Genomic DNA, 17,707 nt, shown 5'->3' on the forward strand with positions numbered 1-17,707 from the left:
CAATAATTCCTTTCATTGTTCAAGGTACATAATTTTATATAACTTAAACCTCTCATGATCTTCTGTCATCAAGTAGATATTGCAGTGACCTCTTAGAGAACTGTATGTTGGAAATTGAGTACTGCCATGCAGGAGCTTAATTAAAATTATGGAAAAGCAAAATCTCTTAGAAAGACCTGTAGAGGGGACAGCTAGGTGGAACAGTAGATAGAGTATTGGCCCTGGCATCAGGAGGACCTTGGTTCAAATCTAGCCTCAGACACTTACTAGCTATGTGACCTTGGGCAAGTCACTTAATCATGACTGTCTTCCCCCCCCCCCCCCCCCCCCCCCAAAAAAAACAAACCCTGTGGAGAAAATGAAGATGAGGGTAGAATAATAATAATGTGGATTTTGGAATGGTTGAAACACCTGACTCAGGGTATAGATGTCAGACAATGAGAGTAATACTGTGAGATTCTCTATGAACTTGTTCTTTTACACATTTTTATCAGTCACTTGCATGAAGACATGGGTAGCTTGTACTCTAAATTTGCATATGCTACAAAGCTGCAAGGGATGGCTAATATATTAGCGGGTAGAATCAACTTTAAAAAAGTTCTCAAAAGTCTAGAATGTAGAAATATGTTTAACAAAGGGAAATTTAATAAAGATTGGTGTACATTTTTTTTTTCTTTTCAAGCACTGACATGCAAAAAATCACCCCTGGAAAGTATAGAATGAGAGAGATATGACTAGAAATAGATCACGTTAAAACAAGAAAGACTTCAGGGCTTTATGAATCTGGAGGCACAATATAAGGCAATAGTGTCAGAGTTAATGCAATTTTAGGCCACATTGATAGGAGTATAATTCTAGAACAAAGAAGACGAGATCCCTGCTGTAATGTTCAACTAAGTAGACCACTTGTTTTCAGTTCTTTGTTACTTAAAATTATGTCATGAGAATCATGATAGCTGTTGTCAGACTTTTTGGTCTTCTAAACATACCCCCTTTTTATGCCCCCTTTAAATTCCTAGAATTTCTGTACCCTAAAAAGGTACATGAGTTATTTACATGGGTTATATCTATCAGCATTTATCATATTAGAAATTAAAACATTTTAGTTTTATTATGAGAATAGTTTTGACCTTGCAGATTCTCAGAAATAGTCTCTGTGGACCATACTTTCAGAATTGCTAATTTCAGGAATGAGGGGCACTGAGTCTGTAGAAAAAAAAAAAAGATTCAGGAGAGGAGATAGTCTTTAATCAAACAATCAAACCAGGTTTTAATAGGATTCATATTTGTTTAGCCACAGAGGAAAAATTAGATCAGTAGGTAGAAATTATAGGGAGAGATTATTGCTATTTAAGAAAGAATTTTCAAAAAATTAGCATTATCCAAAAATGGAATAGGCTGGCTACCTTAGTACATAGTGAGTTCCCTATTACTGGTGGTATTTCAGCAATCTGGACAAGAGGTGTCATTGATGTTGTCGAGGTAATTTGTGCTTTGGTAGATTCTGTGATTATCTAAGGTAGCCACATTAGTAAAGAGATACATGGATAGGACCCTATATAAACAGTTTTGTTATGAGGATCATAGTTACACAGAATGCTTTTCTATAGACATTAAAGATTTTCTAGTCTAATTTCTTCATTTTTACAGATGAAGAAATTGAAATCCAAGGATGAGAAGTAATTTAGTAAGGTCACGCAGCTATAGACACAGCCAGGCTAGAACTCATATGTCCTGGAAAATCAGTGTTCTTTTTGCTATATAATAGCTTTTAAAAAAAACTGTTTTCAACAATTTAAAAACAAACCAACATATAAACTAATGCACATTTTTTTAAACCAATGCATTACAGTTTCCTCCACAGACTCCCTTTGTGGCCTTCCACCAAGTTCTTATTATTAATAATCATAGCTAACATCTAGTTTTGAAAAGCATTTTGAATAACTGTAATCCTCATAACATCTCTGTTACATATTCAATTTATGAATTACATATTTTATATGTTACATGTTTTGTATATTTTCTGTAAGCTAAATAATTTCTAAAATGCTTTAATTATTGTTTTTGTTTTTCAGATTTCGACCAAATGCTAGAGAATTGTGGTGCTACAATGCTGTAGTTGCTGACTCCAGGCTTCTTCCTTCTGCACCAGACATGCAATCAAGATGTAGTATACTGAGCCCTGAACTTGCTTTGCCTACAGGATCAAGAGCTCTTACAACTAGGTCTCATGCAGCTTTGCACATCCTTGGTGAGTAGGACTTTGTAATTGGCACTCAGTTAAATTTCTTTAGCTACTCTGTTTTATTTTCTGAGCATATAGAGATAATATAGTTTATGTTCTTTTGTGTTAAAAAGCACTGAACTTGGTACCATTTAAGAGCAGTAGAATACCTCCTTCAATAAATTTCTCTGTAAAGAAGAAAGACACATGCAAATTGTAGCTTATAGGTCAGCCTTAAGAGAGTTCCCTAACTGTGTTGTCTTAAGCAGAGGTAGATTTTGACTTGTTTTGAGTAGCCCTCCTATTGAGCCATTGAAACTTGAACAGGTCAGTTTTGCCCACACCTAGTATATTTTACTTTGCTTGATTTGTTTTAGGTTATATAGCATCAGTCTCGCTAAGAATTTCATTTTACAGAGCTTAAATATTATTGTCTTCATTTTGTTTCAGGTTGCCTTGATACATTGGCAGCCATGCAAGATTTAAAAATGGGTGTAGCAAGTACAGAGGAAGAGACTCAAGCGGTAATGAAAGTTTATTCCAAGGAAGATTACAGTGTGGTGAACAGGTTTGAAAGTATGTACACTTATGTTTAATGAAAAACGAAATTTCCCTGTAAATATGAAATATTATTAGTAAACATTTAAATCATTTATGCTCTTTAGGTCATGGAGGAGGCTGGGGTTACTCCGCTCATTCAGTTGAAGCAATTCGTTTCAGTGCTGACACTGATATTTTACTTGGTGGTCTTGGTCTTTTTGGAGGTAGAGGAGAATATACTGCTAAAATAAAGGTAAACTATTGGATTATCCTTTTCATTTGTGTTGAACAAATGTAGATTTTGACCTGGTTGCTGCTGAAAAAACGTTTTTTGTGAAACCAGCATTCCTGACCATACTGTCTATAAAGACATTCTTAGTCTGTTATTATAGCTACTTGTTTCCAGCTTTATCCTCTAGTCTCCTGAGTTACATGACAAGAGAGTTACATGAGAGAACTTATTTCTCTTTATTATACTGTAACTCAGTAAACTGTTCCCTATTGTTTTCTAGCCCTACCATCATTAGACTGTGTTATACTGCTTTTATACTTGAGGAAATCCTTAAAAATATTTCTTCTAAACAACCTACTTGTGGTTACCACCCTACAACTCATAGATATAGGGTCACTTTGCATATTATTTTCCATTTCAAAAGTTTTTCCACTAATTAATCCTCTCTTATGTCAAGTTCAGCCTCTTCACGCTAATTCTAAAATTGTTTTTCTAGACTACCCATGTCACTATTATTGTGACCTCTTTTCCTATTTGCCACCTTACCATATATGCTCAGGAAAATATTTTTCTAGCCTCTAGTTCACTTCTCTTTGCCCCATGCCTCTTTGTAAGCTTTTTTCTCACTCCCATTTCCATCTCCTTCCATACTATGTTTTGAACAATTAATTGTCTATTACTTTGTAGTCATGCCATTTTGTTTTTGCAATGCAATTATTTCCTTAGATTTTATCCCATTTGGAAACACTCCAAGATGGAATAGGTTAGGAAAAGATCCTCACCTCCTTCAAATACTGTTGTTCAGCAATAAAAACCTGCCCGTGTATAAGGGCTTTCAAGTCTTCTTCCATATAAGAAAAATGAAAATTGAAAAATCATAAAAATCCAGTTTTTTTAATATGTGGTATTTTTAATGTTGCCTTGTTCATTTTAAATGAAAACTTCTGGAGAACAGGTTCTACTTGATTTTTACCTTCATAGTGCTTAACCTATTAAGAATTTTCAGCAAATAAATAACAAAAATCAGAATACAAATGATTGACTGCTGAGGCAAAAATCAACATTTCTTCCTTCCCTTAGTTATTTGAATTGGGTCCAGACGGAGGAGATCATGAAACCGATGGTGACCTTCTTGCAGAGACTGATGTCTTGGCATATGACTGTGCTGCTAGGTAAATGATTTTTCTTGTCTTTGTAACTACTTTTAAATTATGTAATGAGATTAATAAGCTCTATTTTTATAGTAGCTTTATAAACATTTTAATTTTGTGCTAAATATTTAAGCTTAGCATTTTGAACAGAAAATTTTAAATTATCTTTAGTATATTTCATTCATATATTTCAGAAAGAAAATAGAGGTTTTAAACAATCATTCAATTAAATTCTGTTTTAACTCAGGTATCAAAGGTAAATGAAAATGAATCCTCCTTTACATTATATTTGTTATACAAAATAAAATACGTATTTATTTTTATTAAATATAAGAGATATTTATTTGTTTACTATGGGAGGACAATCTCCTATGGAACGGTTTTTTACCTCATTAGAAATTAATGATAGCACATAGAAGCAGATTGGATCAGAGAGCTGTTCTGTGGCCAAACTGCCTGAACAATCATCGCTAGGTGGCACAGTGCATAGAATGCTGAGCCTGGAGCCAGGGAGACCTAAGGTCAGACCTGGCCTGAGACACTCATCAGTTGTGTGATGCTGAGCAGTTCCCTTACCCTTTTTCTGCCTCAGTTTCCTCAACTGTAAAATGGAGATCATAATAGTTCCTACCTTACAAGATTGTTGTGAGGATGAATGAGATAGTATTTGTAAGACACTGTGCCTCACACATAGTAGACACTCAATAAATGCTTGTTTCTTTTCCTCTTCTCTGTTAGGCACAGCTACTCAAGAAGCCATGTTGGGCCATACCTTAAACTATTTTTGACTATACCGGTACTGCAGATTAGGATAAAAACAAGCCCTATGGGACCAAATCTTGTTAGAACTTGTCAGGGAGCTCCCAGAATCATTTGGTTCCCAAATAGATTTTATTCCACACTAGAAGATTTAGTTTTAATAAGATGTATGTGTCTACCCTTCAGAGTGGTTCAGAACTTCAGAATTCCTGGTTTTTTCACCCTGGGTTTCATGACCAAGAGTTTTTCTATGAAGTCTCCCTGATTCACGCTTGTGCTTCTGAAAGCTCATCCATTATCCTAGTTCTTGGGACTCAGGCAAGATATCCTGCAGAAGTCTAATATTACTAACAATATTAGTGGCAAGATAAAGACAGGTAAAAAAAGAACTCTGGTTTTTGGTTGTGCTCTGGTTTCTTTGCTTCAAAGAAAATTGAAATATGGTAGAAATACAGTGAAGAATAGCCATCGAGAGTAAGAAGTATATCCACGGCTCACATTGGGTCTCAGGTGAAGTAAGCCAGGAGAGATGGTTGGTTGGAAGGACTCTCATGTCTTTTTGATGAGCTAGGTTTCCTTTGGTTTTTGGTGTTTGTGTTTTGTAAGGTTTTTTGACACGAAACAAATTTCCCCATTGTCCATTTTCCTAGGAAGAAAAGTGAGAAAAAGAAAGAAATAAAATATGTTATAGTCTGCACTGAGTATCTTTTCTGGAGGTGAATGATAGTATGTTTCATTATGAATCCTTGGGAATTGTGGTTGGTCATTATATTGGTCAGAGTTCCTAAGTCTTTTGCATTGATTCTCTTTATAATGTTGCTGTTCTCCTCCCAGGAACAGTGATCACTTTAGCATTTGAGTGGCAGTTGAATTGAAGTAAGGAGCTACATGATAATAGAAACAGCCAGAAGGCTGTTTCAATAGTCCAGGTGTGAGGTAATGAGAGCCTCCACCAGTATGGTGGCTGTATGAGTAAATAGAAGGGAATAAAACTTGACAATAGATTGGATGTTAGGGACAAAGTATGTTAGAGGCACTGAGAATGACACAGAGGTTGCAAGCGTGGGTGCCTGGGAGGGTGGACATAGTAACAGAAAAGTTGGGAAGAGGGTAAGGTCTGTGAGTGAAGATAATGATTTCCATTTTGGCCATCTTGAGTTTGAAATGCCGACATTATACACAGTTTCAGATTTCAAGATGGCCATTGGTGATGTGAGACTGAAAGTCAGAAGAGAAATTAGGCCTGGATATGTAGGTCTGGGAATCATCTGCATGGAGATGAGGAGATCACCAAACAAGATAATATAGAGCAGCAGTTTCCACAGGTGTGGTCTGAGGACTCTTAGGATCCGAGAGGTCTAGGGCAGCTTGGTGGCACAGTGAATAGAGCACCAGCCCTGAAGTCAGGAGGACCTGAGTTCAAATCCGGCCTCAGACCAAACACTTGACATGTACTAGCTGTGTGACCCTGGGCAAGTCACTTAACCCCAATTGCCTCAAACAAACAAACAAAAAAAAAAAAACCAGAACATCCAAGAAGTCAAAATTATTTTCATAGTCATACTAAGATATATTTACCTATTAAAAAACTCCACTTTTTTCTAATTATATGTAATTAGAGGTTCGATTTTCTTCAGATATTACAACCAAAAAAATCACAATAGATGGCTTTCGAACAATAAACATTTATTAAGCACATCATATGTGCCAGACACTCTGCTGAGTGCTGAGGATACAAAGAAAAAGAAAGACCCTGTTCTCAAGTAACTCACAGTCTAATGGGAGAGATAACATGTAAACAACTATGTGCAAACAGGCTATACAACATAAATTTGAAATAATCAACGGAGTAGAGGCACTAGAATTAATGGGGATCAGGAAAGGAAGTTGATGGGATTTTTTAGGGGAGGCGGGGGCTAGGCAATGGGATTAAGTGACTTGCCCAGGATCACACAGCTAGTAAATGCCTGAGTAAGTGTCTGAGGTTCGATTTGAACTCAGGTCCTCCTGACTCCAAGGCTGTGAGCTACCTAGCTGCCCCTGATGATGGGATTTTAGCTAGAATTTGAAGGAAGGCAAGAAAATTAGGAAAGGGAGATGAGGAAGTCATGAGGGTCAGCTAGTGAAAATGCTTCAGAGTGGGGAGATGGGGTATCTTCAAGGAACAGCAAGGAGGCTAGTGTCACTGGATCAGACATTATGTGGAGGGAAAGATATAAGAAGACTGGAAAGGTTGGCAGGAGTGCTTATGAAGGGTTTTGACTGCCAAACAGAGGATTTTATGCTTGATATCCTAGAGGTGATAAGGAGCCACTAGAGTTTATTGAATGGAAGTGTAACATGGCCGCACCTGTGATTTAGGGAAATCACTTTGGTGACTAAATGAAAGAACGGAATGGAAGTGGGGTAAGACTTGAGGCAGGCAGACTTACCTGCAAGCAGTAATCAAGGTGTGGAATGATGAGGGCCTGCACCAGAGTGGTGGCACTATCAGAGGAAGTGAGAGATATTATGAAGATAAAGTTGACAAGCCTTGGCAACAGATTGGAAATGGGAGGAGGGGGAGTTAGAGAGAGTGAGGACTTGAGGATGACGTCTAAGTTTCTAGACTGAATGCAGAAGCAGATACGAGAATGTAATTGTCCTCCATTTAGAGTGACATTAGAAGAGATTTGCAAAAAAAATAAAAATATAAAACAATGCCACTCTTCACTAATTAAAATGGGTTACTTATATTAACATGTAATGAATTTGTTTATTGTTATTTTTAAATGAATTATTAAGTAAATATTTCAAATTTTTAGCAATTTTTATTTATAATATGGTAAATGCCAATAGATATGTATTATGGACTCTTAAGATCAGGCCTCTATCCATTATTCCACACTAGAAGTGTGTACGTATGCATGCATCTTATATTGTTTTGGTCCTCAATAATTTTTAAGAGTGTAAAGGGGTCCTAAGACCAAAAAGTTTGAGAACTGCTGGGAGAAGAGGAGCCCGGGCAGACCCTCCAAAGAAATCCACTGCTAGTGGAAGTGTCCTGGCTGGATGAAGGTCCAGCCAGAGCCTGAGGAGTGGTGTGAAGGTGGGAGGATTATCAGGAAAGTGTAGCAATTAGGAAATCCTGGAGAAGAGAGAATATCCAGAAGAGGGTGATATGTCAGAAGTTTCAGAGAAGTCAAGAAGGAAAAGTTTTGAGAAAAAGTTGTTAGTTTTGGTAGTTAGAGATCATTGGTAACTTTGGAGATAGCAGTTTGAGTTGAATGAAGTTAAAAACTAGATTACATGAAGTTTAAAAATGAATGAGTGAAATGAAGTCACCTAAAGTACATGGTTCTCTCAAAGAGTTTAGCTGAGAAAGGGAGCTGAAGTATAGGGTGATAGCTAGTAACGATGATTGGATCACAAGATTTTGGGGACACATAGACATGTTTGTAGGCAGCAGGGAGAGAACCACTGGATAGTAAAGGAATGAAGATTAGTTGGGGGGGTGATAAGCAGCATTTTTCTAGAGAAGGATGAGACGAGATGAGGTCAAAGATGCATGTGGAGGGCTTACTCTTAGCAAAGAGGAGGGGGGCTTCTTGTACTTATCATGAGATTGGCTGAAGGAATTGGGGACATTGAGTCTCTATAAGAGAAGACTTGTGAGTGTGTTTGAGGGGGGAGTGGTGTAGGTGTGTATGATCACTATCTTCCAGTGTTTTGGGGACTAAATAAGGAGGAGGAATTAAACTTATTCAACCTGACCCCAGACAGCACAATTTGGCACAGCAAGTGGAATTAGAAAAGGCAAATTTAGGTTTCATGCAAGAAAAACTTTTTTCTAGAAATTAGAACTATTTCAGAATTGAATGGGCTGCCAAGAGAGAGAGAGAATCTCCCTTCACTGAAAATCTTCAGGCCAAAGTTGAATGACTTCTTTTTATGTATGTTTTAAGAGGTTCTTATTCAGTTATGATTTGGACTGAACAGCTCTGAGATCTCTCCCTTCTCTGTTCTGTGATTCTGTGAATTTCAATTTGATTTGCAGCTTTTCATTCATTTTAACTGGATTTCTATTAGGTTTATCAGCAATCTATAGATTTTGGCATTATCTGACTAATATTTCTCACAGAGAAAAATATGCCATGATGTTCGATGAACCAGTTCTTCTGCAAGCTGGCTGGTGGTATGTTGCATGGGCTCGTGTGTCAGGACCTAGCAGTGACTGTGGATCTCATGGACAGGCCTCTATTACCACAGATGATGGGTAAGTCTGAAGTATCATTAATTATTTCCTCAGAAAATGTGCTTTAAGAGTATTGTTGATATCAAGAAAGTGAGGTCTCAGGACAAGTTTTAAAAGAGTCAATGTGACCTCTTTCCTGATTTGTTACCCTTGAACAGTAAGTTAGCTTTAACATCAACTTTAAGTTCCCTTATAAGAAGACTGATACATTTCATTAATTTTTTTGATAAATGAGATATTTTAATTTTTTGTTATTTTTCTTTTTCTTCAGAGTTCTTTTCCAATTTAAGAGTTCAAAGAAATCAAACAATGGTACAGATGTTAATGCAGGACAGATACCTCAGTTATTATACAGGTATTGTACATATTTTCGTGTAAAATGATTTCCTTCCCCCCCTTGTAAATAGACCAGGAATATTCCAAAGTGCAGAGTATGAAAAAGTGAAAATTATTTGGGTAATTGATTGTTTTTAAAGCATTCAGGGAAGTTATTATGATATCAAGAGAAATGTAGACGTATATATAAAAAACATTTAACTCAGGTGACTTTCTGTGTATTTCAATCTGTTTTTTTCAGTGACATTTTTTATATTAGAGAAAGCTAGTTGGTTCAATGGATAGAGTTCTCAACTTGGAGTCAGGAAGGACCTGAATTCAAATCCTGCCCCAGATAAATACTAGCTGTGTGACCCTGAGCAAGTCACTTAACCTCTCTGACCCTCAGTTTCCTCATCTGTAAAATGAACATATTAACAATAGGATCTGCCTTAGGGTTGTTATGAGGCTCTAACAATGTTGCAAATGAACAGTACTTTGCAAATCTTAAAGAGCATATAAATTCTAGCTATTATTACTTTATTCTCATCATGAGCCTTAATTTTAAACTGATAACCATCTTGAATTATTTTACCTATTAAATGAAATTTTTCTTCTAAGAATTTTACATTACCAAAACTATATTTTATTAATTTTCCTGGCATTTTGTTTATAATAGCCAAACATGTTCATCCAAGAGAAAACATTATAGTGAAATAGGGACAAAAAACTTTGTCTGGATCCTGATTGACCTGCTCTAGGTTTTATATTCCTTGTGTTTATATTCCTTATAAATACTTTGTATAGATCCAGCATTTCCTTACTATCAACAAAATGTAATATTTAATTAAAATTAAAAAACAACAAAATGGTAAACAATATAAGATGCATGTATACTTGTATGAACACATACATATATGCATTCATGCACACTTAAACATTTATGTATGAGAAGTAGCATGGAATAATGGATGGATGTCTGCCCTTAAGAATCCGCAGTATCTGGGTTTTCAAGTCTTACTTCTGCCTTGCTTCTGCTACCCATTAGCTTAGTGATCACTTCACCTCTTAACGCTGCCAGACCACCCTCTAAAACTGTAAGTAATATTTGAATTGCTTATCTGCATTATGGGAAGGAATTTACACACCCAGAAATACACCATTCTACTAAATCACAGATCTAGGCAAGTTCCCCAATATAGATTTATGTATGTTCTTAGAAAATTCTTTAGAGAGATTTTAATAATTCTTCATGGCAACTTTATGGCATTTACTTAATATTTTCTCTATTATGCTTATGGGAAAAATGAATCATTCCTTAATCAAAGTCTTTGTACTAATATTCTAGATTTTTAGTTTTGGTTTTAATTATTTCTCTTTGAAATAATCAGGGCTATGAAACAAAAAATTTAAAATTCCTCATATATATGTATACATACATGCAAACACACAGGGTCCTTTATACATGGTATGTATCAATACATCAAACTGATGTCATAAGTTTGTACGTTGCTTCCTGTACTTCAAATTACAACCTATCCCAGCCTTCTAACATTCTGTCTAGTTTTTATCAATGAATTCCCATAAATCCTTTATAAAATGTGTACTCATTATAACAGAACCTTTCCTTTAGGTCTTTTATAAGTGGGAATGACATTCAAGAAGAGGCATCACCATCTGCTTTGCTGCTGTGCCCTAAGGACCAAGGGACCTTTCCATCTGACTCATAACTGAAACTTTCCATATGTGTTGTCTCCCCCAATAGAATGTGAGCTCCTGGAGAACAGGAACTGTGTGACTTTTCTTTGTATCCCCAGAGTTTTGTGCGTAGTAAGCACTTCATAAATGTTTTATTCATTCAATTTAACATTCCAGGAGTACCAAAGGATGCACATATTTCTGCTTCCTTTTTTAGGATTTTATTTCTGTAATATATAGCAAATTCTGTTTGTAGTCTCAACTTTAATGTTAAAATTTTCTAGTCTTTTTCTAATTAGTAGATAGCACAATATCTTTTAAGTGACCCACAATGGAATTCATTTAAAACACGGAGAAAATTTTTTTCTTGATTGTATTAGAAGAAAAAAAGATATGTACACATTTATTGGATTTTCCTTTATAAACCAGTTTTGTATATTTACCTTTCTTTAGGCTGCCAACCAGTGATGGCAGTGCTTCAAAAGGTAAACAGCAAACCACTGAACCTGTGCACATTTTAAAGCGATCTTTTGCCAGAACAGTCTCTACGGTAAGCCAGCTAAAGTATCCTTTTTAAAGATTCTAGCCAATAAATTCATTTCTTAATTTTATACCTTAGTTTTATTTAAATATTCATACTTCTGCCATGTATACACACAAAATGTAATAATGAATTCTCAACTTAGCTTAATAAACTTATATTTAACTTAATTTTAGTGCATTGTCATTAAAATGTGATATAATTGATATTGGTATGCTTTATCAAAGATGAAAAATTGGTTAAAAAGTCATTAGGAAAGGTGGGGGGAAATGCATGTATGTATATATTCTTCAGGTTCTTAGCCTCAAAGTAAATTTATAGGCCTAAGTTGGCCATGAAAATTCCAAAACTCATGTTTAAGGTATGTAATGGTACTTTTTAAGCATCTAGATTTCCATTTGAGTGAGAGTTGCTCTAGAATATCTATCTTCTCAGATTAAAAAGATAAATTATACAGAAAACTGGATCCAATTCATTATGATCTGTGATCTTTATTAGCCATTTCTGTATATAGCCAAAGTCAATATTGCTTCTTATTGATCATGTTGCCAGTCACTAATTTTTGTGCTAATTGAATTATAAATTAAAGATAGCAACATGTGATGCTTGCTGTTCTTTGTGATTTCGTTGTCTGTTCCTCTTACTAGTGCTTCTGGCTTACATTTCCATAGCATTTCAAGGTCTGAATAGACTATACATATATATATGTATATATTACTTCATTATAGCAATCAACCGCATCCCCATTTTCTCCTCTTCTATGAAGATTTGCTTACTGCTGCTACTAATAGGTTACCTTTATATACTGCTTCAAATTTTGGGGGAAAGAAAACACCACCTATTAAGCATCTCATGCATTCCCCAAAACAATGTTGCAAGGTGAGAATGCTCAGAATGTTATTACCCAGTTTTACAGAGGAAGAAACAAGTCCTGGAGTGGCTTACAAGTGGTTCCTTGGCAAGTGAGTGTCAGAGACACAAGAACCAGCATCCTTATTGTGACATCTTTATCAGAAATTTTTCACTCTCAGCCTATGCTTCATATTGCCTCAGATTGATCACTTATTAGGGGTGGCTGATAGCACAGTAGATAGAGTGCTGGGCCTGAAGTCAGGAAAACCTGAGTTCAGATTTGACACTGACTAGCTGTGTGACCCCTGGGCAAGTCATTTAACCTCTGTCTGTCTCAGTTTTCTTACCTGTAAAATGGGAATTGTAATAGCAGGCTACCTTCCAGGATTATTGTGAATATCAAATAAGATAATTGTAAAGCACTTGACACAATTCCTGGCACCATATAACTGTTGTCTAGTAGTAGTGGTATATTAATGCCTGCGTAGTTTATGAAATTACAAGATAGTTTTTAAAAATTATTTTTGAAAGTTAAGTTTTTTATTACAGTTAAATTACAATAAATTTTCAATTCTTGGGAAATCCTCTCACCAACAAAGCTTTGAATTCTTTTGATAACATCCTACACCCTTTTGTTGAATATCAATTATCAGGCAACCTATAGTCCAATTGAAGCTAAAAGAAGATATTCCATACCATTTAAAAAGGGTGTTTTTTTTTCCTAGAAGTTTGAAAACATTTATCTCACTTTTTTGGTCCTTCATTTAGGGAATATAGAGTTTAGGGTTTGTTGTTGTTTTGTTTTGTTTTTTACCCAAATAAGCATACCAGTATATTAGTGGTTGATGTATAGTTATCCCTTCCACATTGTGGGGTTAGGGACATGGCACCTCCACTATCTGGAAAAATCTGCATAAAATTTTTTGACCCTCCCTTTGTACCAGAGAAAAAGTCTGAATTATTATGGTATTGAAAGACAAAATATGTTGATATTATACAATACTACACATATGTTTTAGACATTTCTGAGTTTCTAAACTTTTTCTATGTCATCTGCTGGCTTTCGCATATTGTCTGCAGCTTCCGCAAAACTCCCCAAAAATTCCTATTAATTTCTTGTGCTGACCCATGATATATTGAAACCATGATGGGGAAAGTCACAATATGGAAGGGATATTTTTATGTGATATAATACATAAAAATTACTAAACAGTTATCTATATTTGTGTAGAAATAAAACAGGTATAGGTACTGGACCTGTGATTTCTTTGACATAGGGAGTTCCCTAGGTTTAGGAAACTCTTTACCAGTGCAAGTCAACATCTTCTTTGCAACTTAGATATTTGCCTAGAGCAGTGAAAGGTTTACTTATTGAGAGTCACACAATCAGCTTATGTCAGAAAGGGTGGTTAAACCAAGACTTTCTTGGTCTCAAGCCTAGCTTTCTATTCCTGTGCCATGTTGCCTCTAGAGATTTGATCTTTTCTTAGTATCATGAAATAACTGAACTTTTTGCTCAGTTTTTTTGTATAATCCTACAGTTTTTAGCTTGATAAATGAAAGCACTTTGAAACTTTTGGTTTTTTAAATGTATTATCAGGTAAGATCTTTAGGCTGATTATCAATCTTTTGCCTGAATATTTATGAATTTCAATCTATTATATCATTGAACTAATAACACTCTAATTTCTCCTATTCTGGACTAGGAATGCTTTGAGTCATTGTTGAGCATCCTTCACTGGAGTTGGACCACTTTAGTTTTAGGAGTAGAAGAACTTCGGGGATTAAAAGGATTCCAGTATACTGCTACACTTCTTGATTTAGAGAGATTGCGTTTTGTGGGCACTTGTTGTCTAAGGCTGTTACGTGTCTATACCTGTGAGATTTACCCTATGTCAGGTATGATGTAGATATGAATTTTATCAGGGAAAAATATGTATACTTTAAGTACATTATTAATAATTGTTAAAAGTTTTCTTCATTTGAAACTGTTGTTTTCAGCTTATAAAATTCTTCTCCACTATTATATGCTGATTCATTAACATAGGCCCAGGCCTGTGTGAATAAATAGTTGGTAATGTTGACTTGTCATTTTTTAAAAGAAAAAGACAAGGGGCAGCTAGGTGGCGCAGTGCATAGAGCACTAGCCCTGGAGGCAGGAGGACCTGAGTTTAAATGCAGTATCAGACATATAACACTCACTAGTTGTGTGACTCTGGGCAAGTCACTTAACCCCAATTGCCTCACCCAAAAAAAAAAGACAAGTCAGGTTCTAAAGAACTACTCTAAGTAAATGTTGTTTTATTGGCCAAATGTATTCATTTTGGATAACTAAGTTATAATTTTAAAATCAGGTCATTTATGTGTAACTACTAAAACATATCAAAACAATATATTTCAAATTTTTAATACCCTAGTACTGTATCAATTTAGGAAAACTATTATAGTAACTAAAAGTATTTTGAGTATTTTGACTTAAATATTAAAACTAATTTGAGTGACTAATATTTCATGTGTGGTAAACATAAGCAAAGGAATTTTGGCCAAAGTATAACTTGTTTCATTATTTATGTATAAATATTTATGATTATGCTATGCATTTTAAGAGAGTTTTTTTTAGTCCACTATTGTTATGTGTTTACACTTCATTTTGTTCCCTTATAGCTACTGCTAAAGCAGTTGTAGAAGAAACAAGTAAATTAGCAGAATGTATTGGGAAAACCAGAACTTTACTACGAAAAATTTTATCTGAAGGAGTTGATCACTGCATGGTCAAGTTGGATAATGATCCCCAAGGGTATCTTAGTCAGCCGTTGAGTCTTCTGGAGGCCGTCCTTCAGGAGTGTCATAATACCTTCACAGCCTGCTTTCATTCTTTCTACCCAACCCCTGCCCTGCAGTGGGCTTGCCTTTGTGATCTCCTCAATTGTTTGGATCAGGTATGTTAAGTACCACAATACACTGGTAGAAATTCTCCTGCTTTAGATTGTATTTTAAAAGAGAGCTAAAACACAAAGTTGGTCTGGATTATGGCCCCTGACAAAATTTCAGATTCACATAGATGTTTGATATTTTTTATGTGGATTGATACCAATCACACCACACAGTTTTATTAAGTGACTGCTCTGTGCCAGACAATGTATATGAGGTGCTAGAATACAAATGCAGAAGCAAATAATCCCTCCCCTAAAGGAGCTTATGTTCTACTAGGGGAATTTAAAAGTTTCATATACAGGTTCCATCATGCTGTTCATGAAATAAATACCTGGTTATTTTGCAAGAAAAGATACAAACAACTACAGGAATCAGGAGAGGCCTGTAAACAAAGGATGTTCTTAAAATAAGCCTTGTAGGGAGAGGTTTAGGAATCAAAAGTGAAGAAGTCAGACATTCCAGGCATAGGTAACAGCCTGTGAAAATGTATAGAAGCAAAAGATAAACTCTCCTGGAGGAGAACTGCAATTTGGAATAATAAAATTTAGAAATTTATTAAATATTCCTCTTTATTACTCAAGTGTGGGATTCTCTGTACCAATATGGCATATTAGCCAGAGACCTCATTCTCAGGGCTAGTAAGTCTCTCAATTCTAGGATGGTAAATATTGAGTTCTCTACAAATTTATGGCATCTCCTGTACTCCACAGCTCAATACTAAACAGCTCACTATCTACAATCATTCCTTACTACCTTGCCTTGCTTAGTATAACAGAATTGTCCATTTTTTAAATGCAGCATATTAGTACCTTGGAGAGAGGTGAAGAGCCATGAGATTAGTAATAAAAGTGGATTTAAAATAGGTTCCCAAAGTGGATGATACTATCCCCAGGGAGCACTGGAACAATCCAGGAGGTCAGTAATAGCCTTGGGTGACGCAAATTTAAAAAAAAAACAACAACTGTTAAAGGGTTAGAAGTAGATATCCAGAGGGGCACTGAGTAATTTTTCTTTTAAAGGAGGCATTATACCAAAGAAGTTTGTGAACTCTGATTTAAAGTATAGAATTTAAAGTATAGAATTCAGTCAGTTTAGGACAAAGTTAACTAACACATATCAAGGATTGCCTCTAAGATTTTTTTCTCTCCTATGTTTGTTTTTGCATAGTGGGATCTTTTATTTCATTCTAGTTTTATAGTTTGTTGCCCATTTTTCTGAATAACTAACATGGGGTAATTGGATAGTATTATGAAGTTATAAGTGCAAGGGATTTCTGGTTTACCCTATTTAGTATGTAGTTAGGTAAACCAAAATCAGGAGGAAAATTTTAATTTTTGTTCACAGTTTGGCACACATGTAAAGGACAGGAAGTTGCCACTAGTATTGAAATGATCTTTTTTCAGATGGTGCTGAAAAATGCCAGGCAGTTACAACTTTAGGCTATATATGTGTATGATGATTGAAGCTGGAAGGATTCCCTAAACTTTCCTTGTTCATTATTTTTTAATTTCCATAAAATAAGTAACTGATCTTTACAAAAATCTTTGTTTTTAAATAGTAACATTTGTTTTTGTAGAATTTCATAGCAAAAGTGGCCATCTGAATTTCAGTGCAATTCAGTCTAATTCCAAAAACATTGTCATTGATCTGTATTTATTTAATTCTTGGAACTTACATTAATCTATTTTGGTGTGGGGCCTGGGTCTTTTGTCAAAGGATATCCAAGAAGCGAATTTCAAGACATCAAGTAGCCGACTGCTTGCAGCTGTTATGTCAGCTTTATGTCACACATCTGTCAAGTTGACCTCTATCTTTCCCATTGCCTATGATGGAGAAGTATTACTTCGATCCATTGTTAAACAAGTCAGCACTGAAAACGACTCTGCCCTGGCTCACCGATTTCCTCTGTTGGTAGCACACATGGAAAAACTCAGTCAGGTCAGAATTGATTATTATTTTTCCCAGGAAAATGAAATTTTGACTGTCTTTTACTTATTAAATTAAGAAATGAAGTCTTTTACTTTTTGTTGCTTTTTATTCTAACCTAATTCTAATCTGCTGCCAAATGTTAATTTTCTTCTTTGCTAATTTTCACAAGATTAACCTGCTTTAAGGAGAATTCCCAGCTGTACATCTGTAGAACAAATTTAATTTTGTTACAGTTTCTCCAGAATCATTAAATATCACTTTTATTGTGGTAAGGCATTACCTTGGAGAAATGTGAGAC

The 17,707-nt window shown here is 35.3% G+C and overlaps 1 protein-coding gene across 2 annotated transcripts in view; it reads left to right on the forward strand.

Moving 5' to 3' along the window:
• Positions 1 to 17,707, forward strand: part of MYCBP2 (MYC binding protein 2, E3 ubiquitin protein ligase) — a 269,948-nt gene that overhangs the window by 100,657 nt on the left and 151,584 nt on the right. For both annotated transcript variants that reach the window (XM_027844542.1, XM_027844541.1), the window contains 10 exons: positions 2,076 to 2,251; positions 2,675 to 2,800; positions 2,890 to 3,017; positions 4,077 to 4,168; positions 9,027 to 9,161; positions 9,412 to 9,495; positions 11,607 to 11,703; positions 14,253 to 14,445; positions 15,211 to 15,485; positions 17,197 to 17,418. In XM_027844542.1, the coding sequence (XP_027700343.1) occupies positions 2,076 to 2,251; positions 2,675 to 2,800; positions 2,890 to 3,017; positions 4,077 to 4,168; positions 9,027 to 9,161; positions 9,412 to 9,495; positions 11,607 to 11,703; positions 14,253 to 14,445; positions 15,211 to 15,485; positions 17,197 to 17,418 (1,528 nt within the window). The remainder of the gene's footprint in view (positions 1 to 2,075; positions 2,252 to 2,674; positions 2,801 to 2,889; positions 3,018 to 4,076; positions 4,169 to 9,026; positions 9,162 to 9,411; positions 9,496 to 11,606; positions 11,704 to 14,252; positions 14,446 to 15,210; positions 15,486 to 17,196; positions 17,419 to 17,707) is intronic.

The sequence above is a fragment of the Vombatus ursinus genome, unplaced genomic scaffold (assembly GCF_900497805.2).
Source record: "Vombatus ursinus unplaced genomic scaffold, bare-nosed wombat genome assembly UNPS02014942.1, whole genome shotgun sequence".
Lineage (NCBI taxonomy): Eukaryota > Metazoa > Chordata > Mammalia > Diprotodontia > Vombatidae > Vombatus > Vombatus ursinus.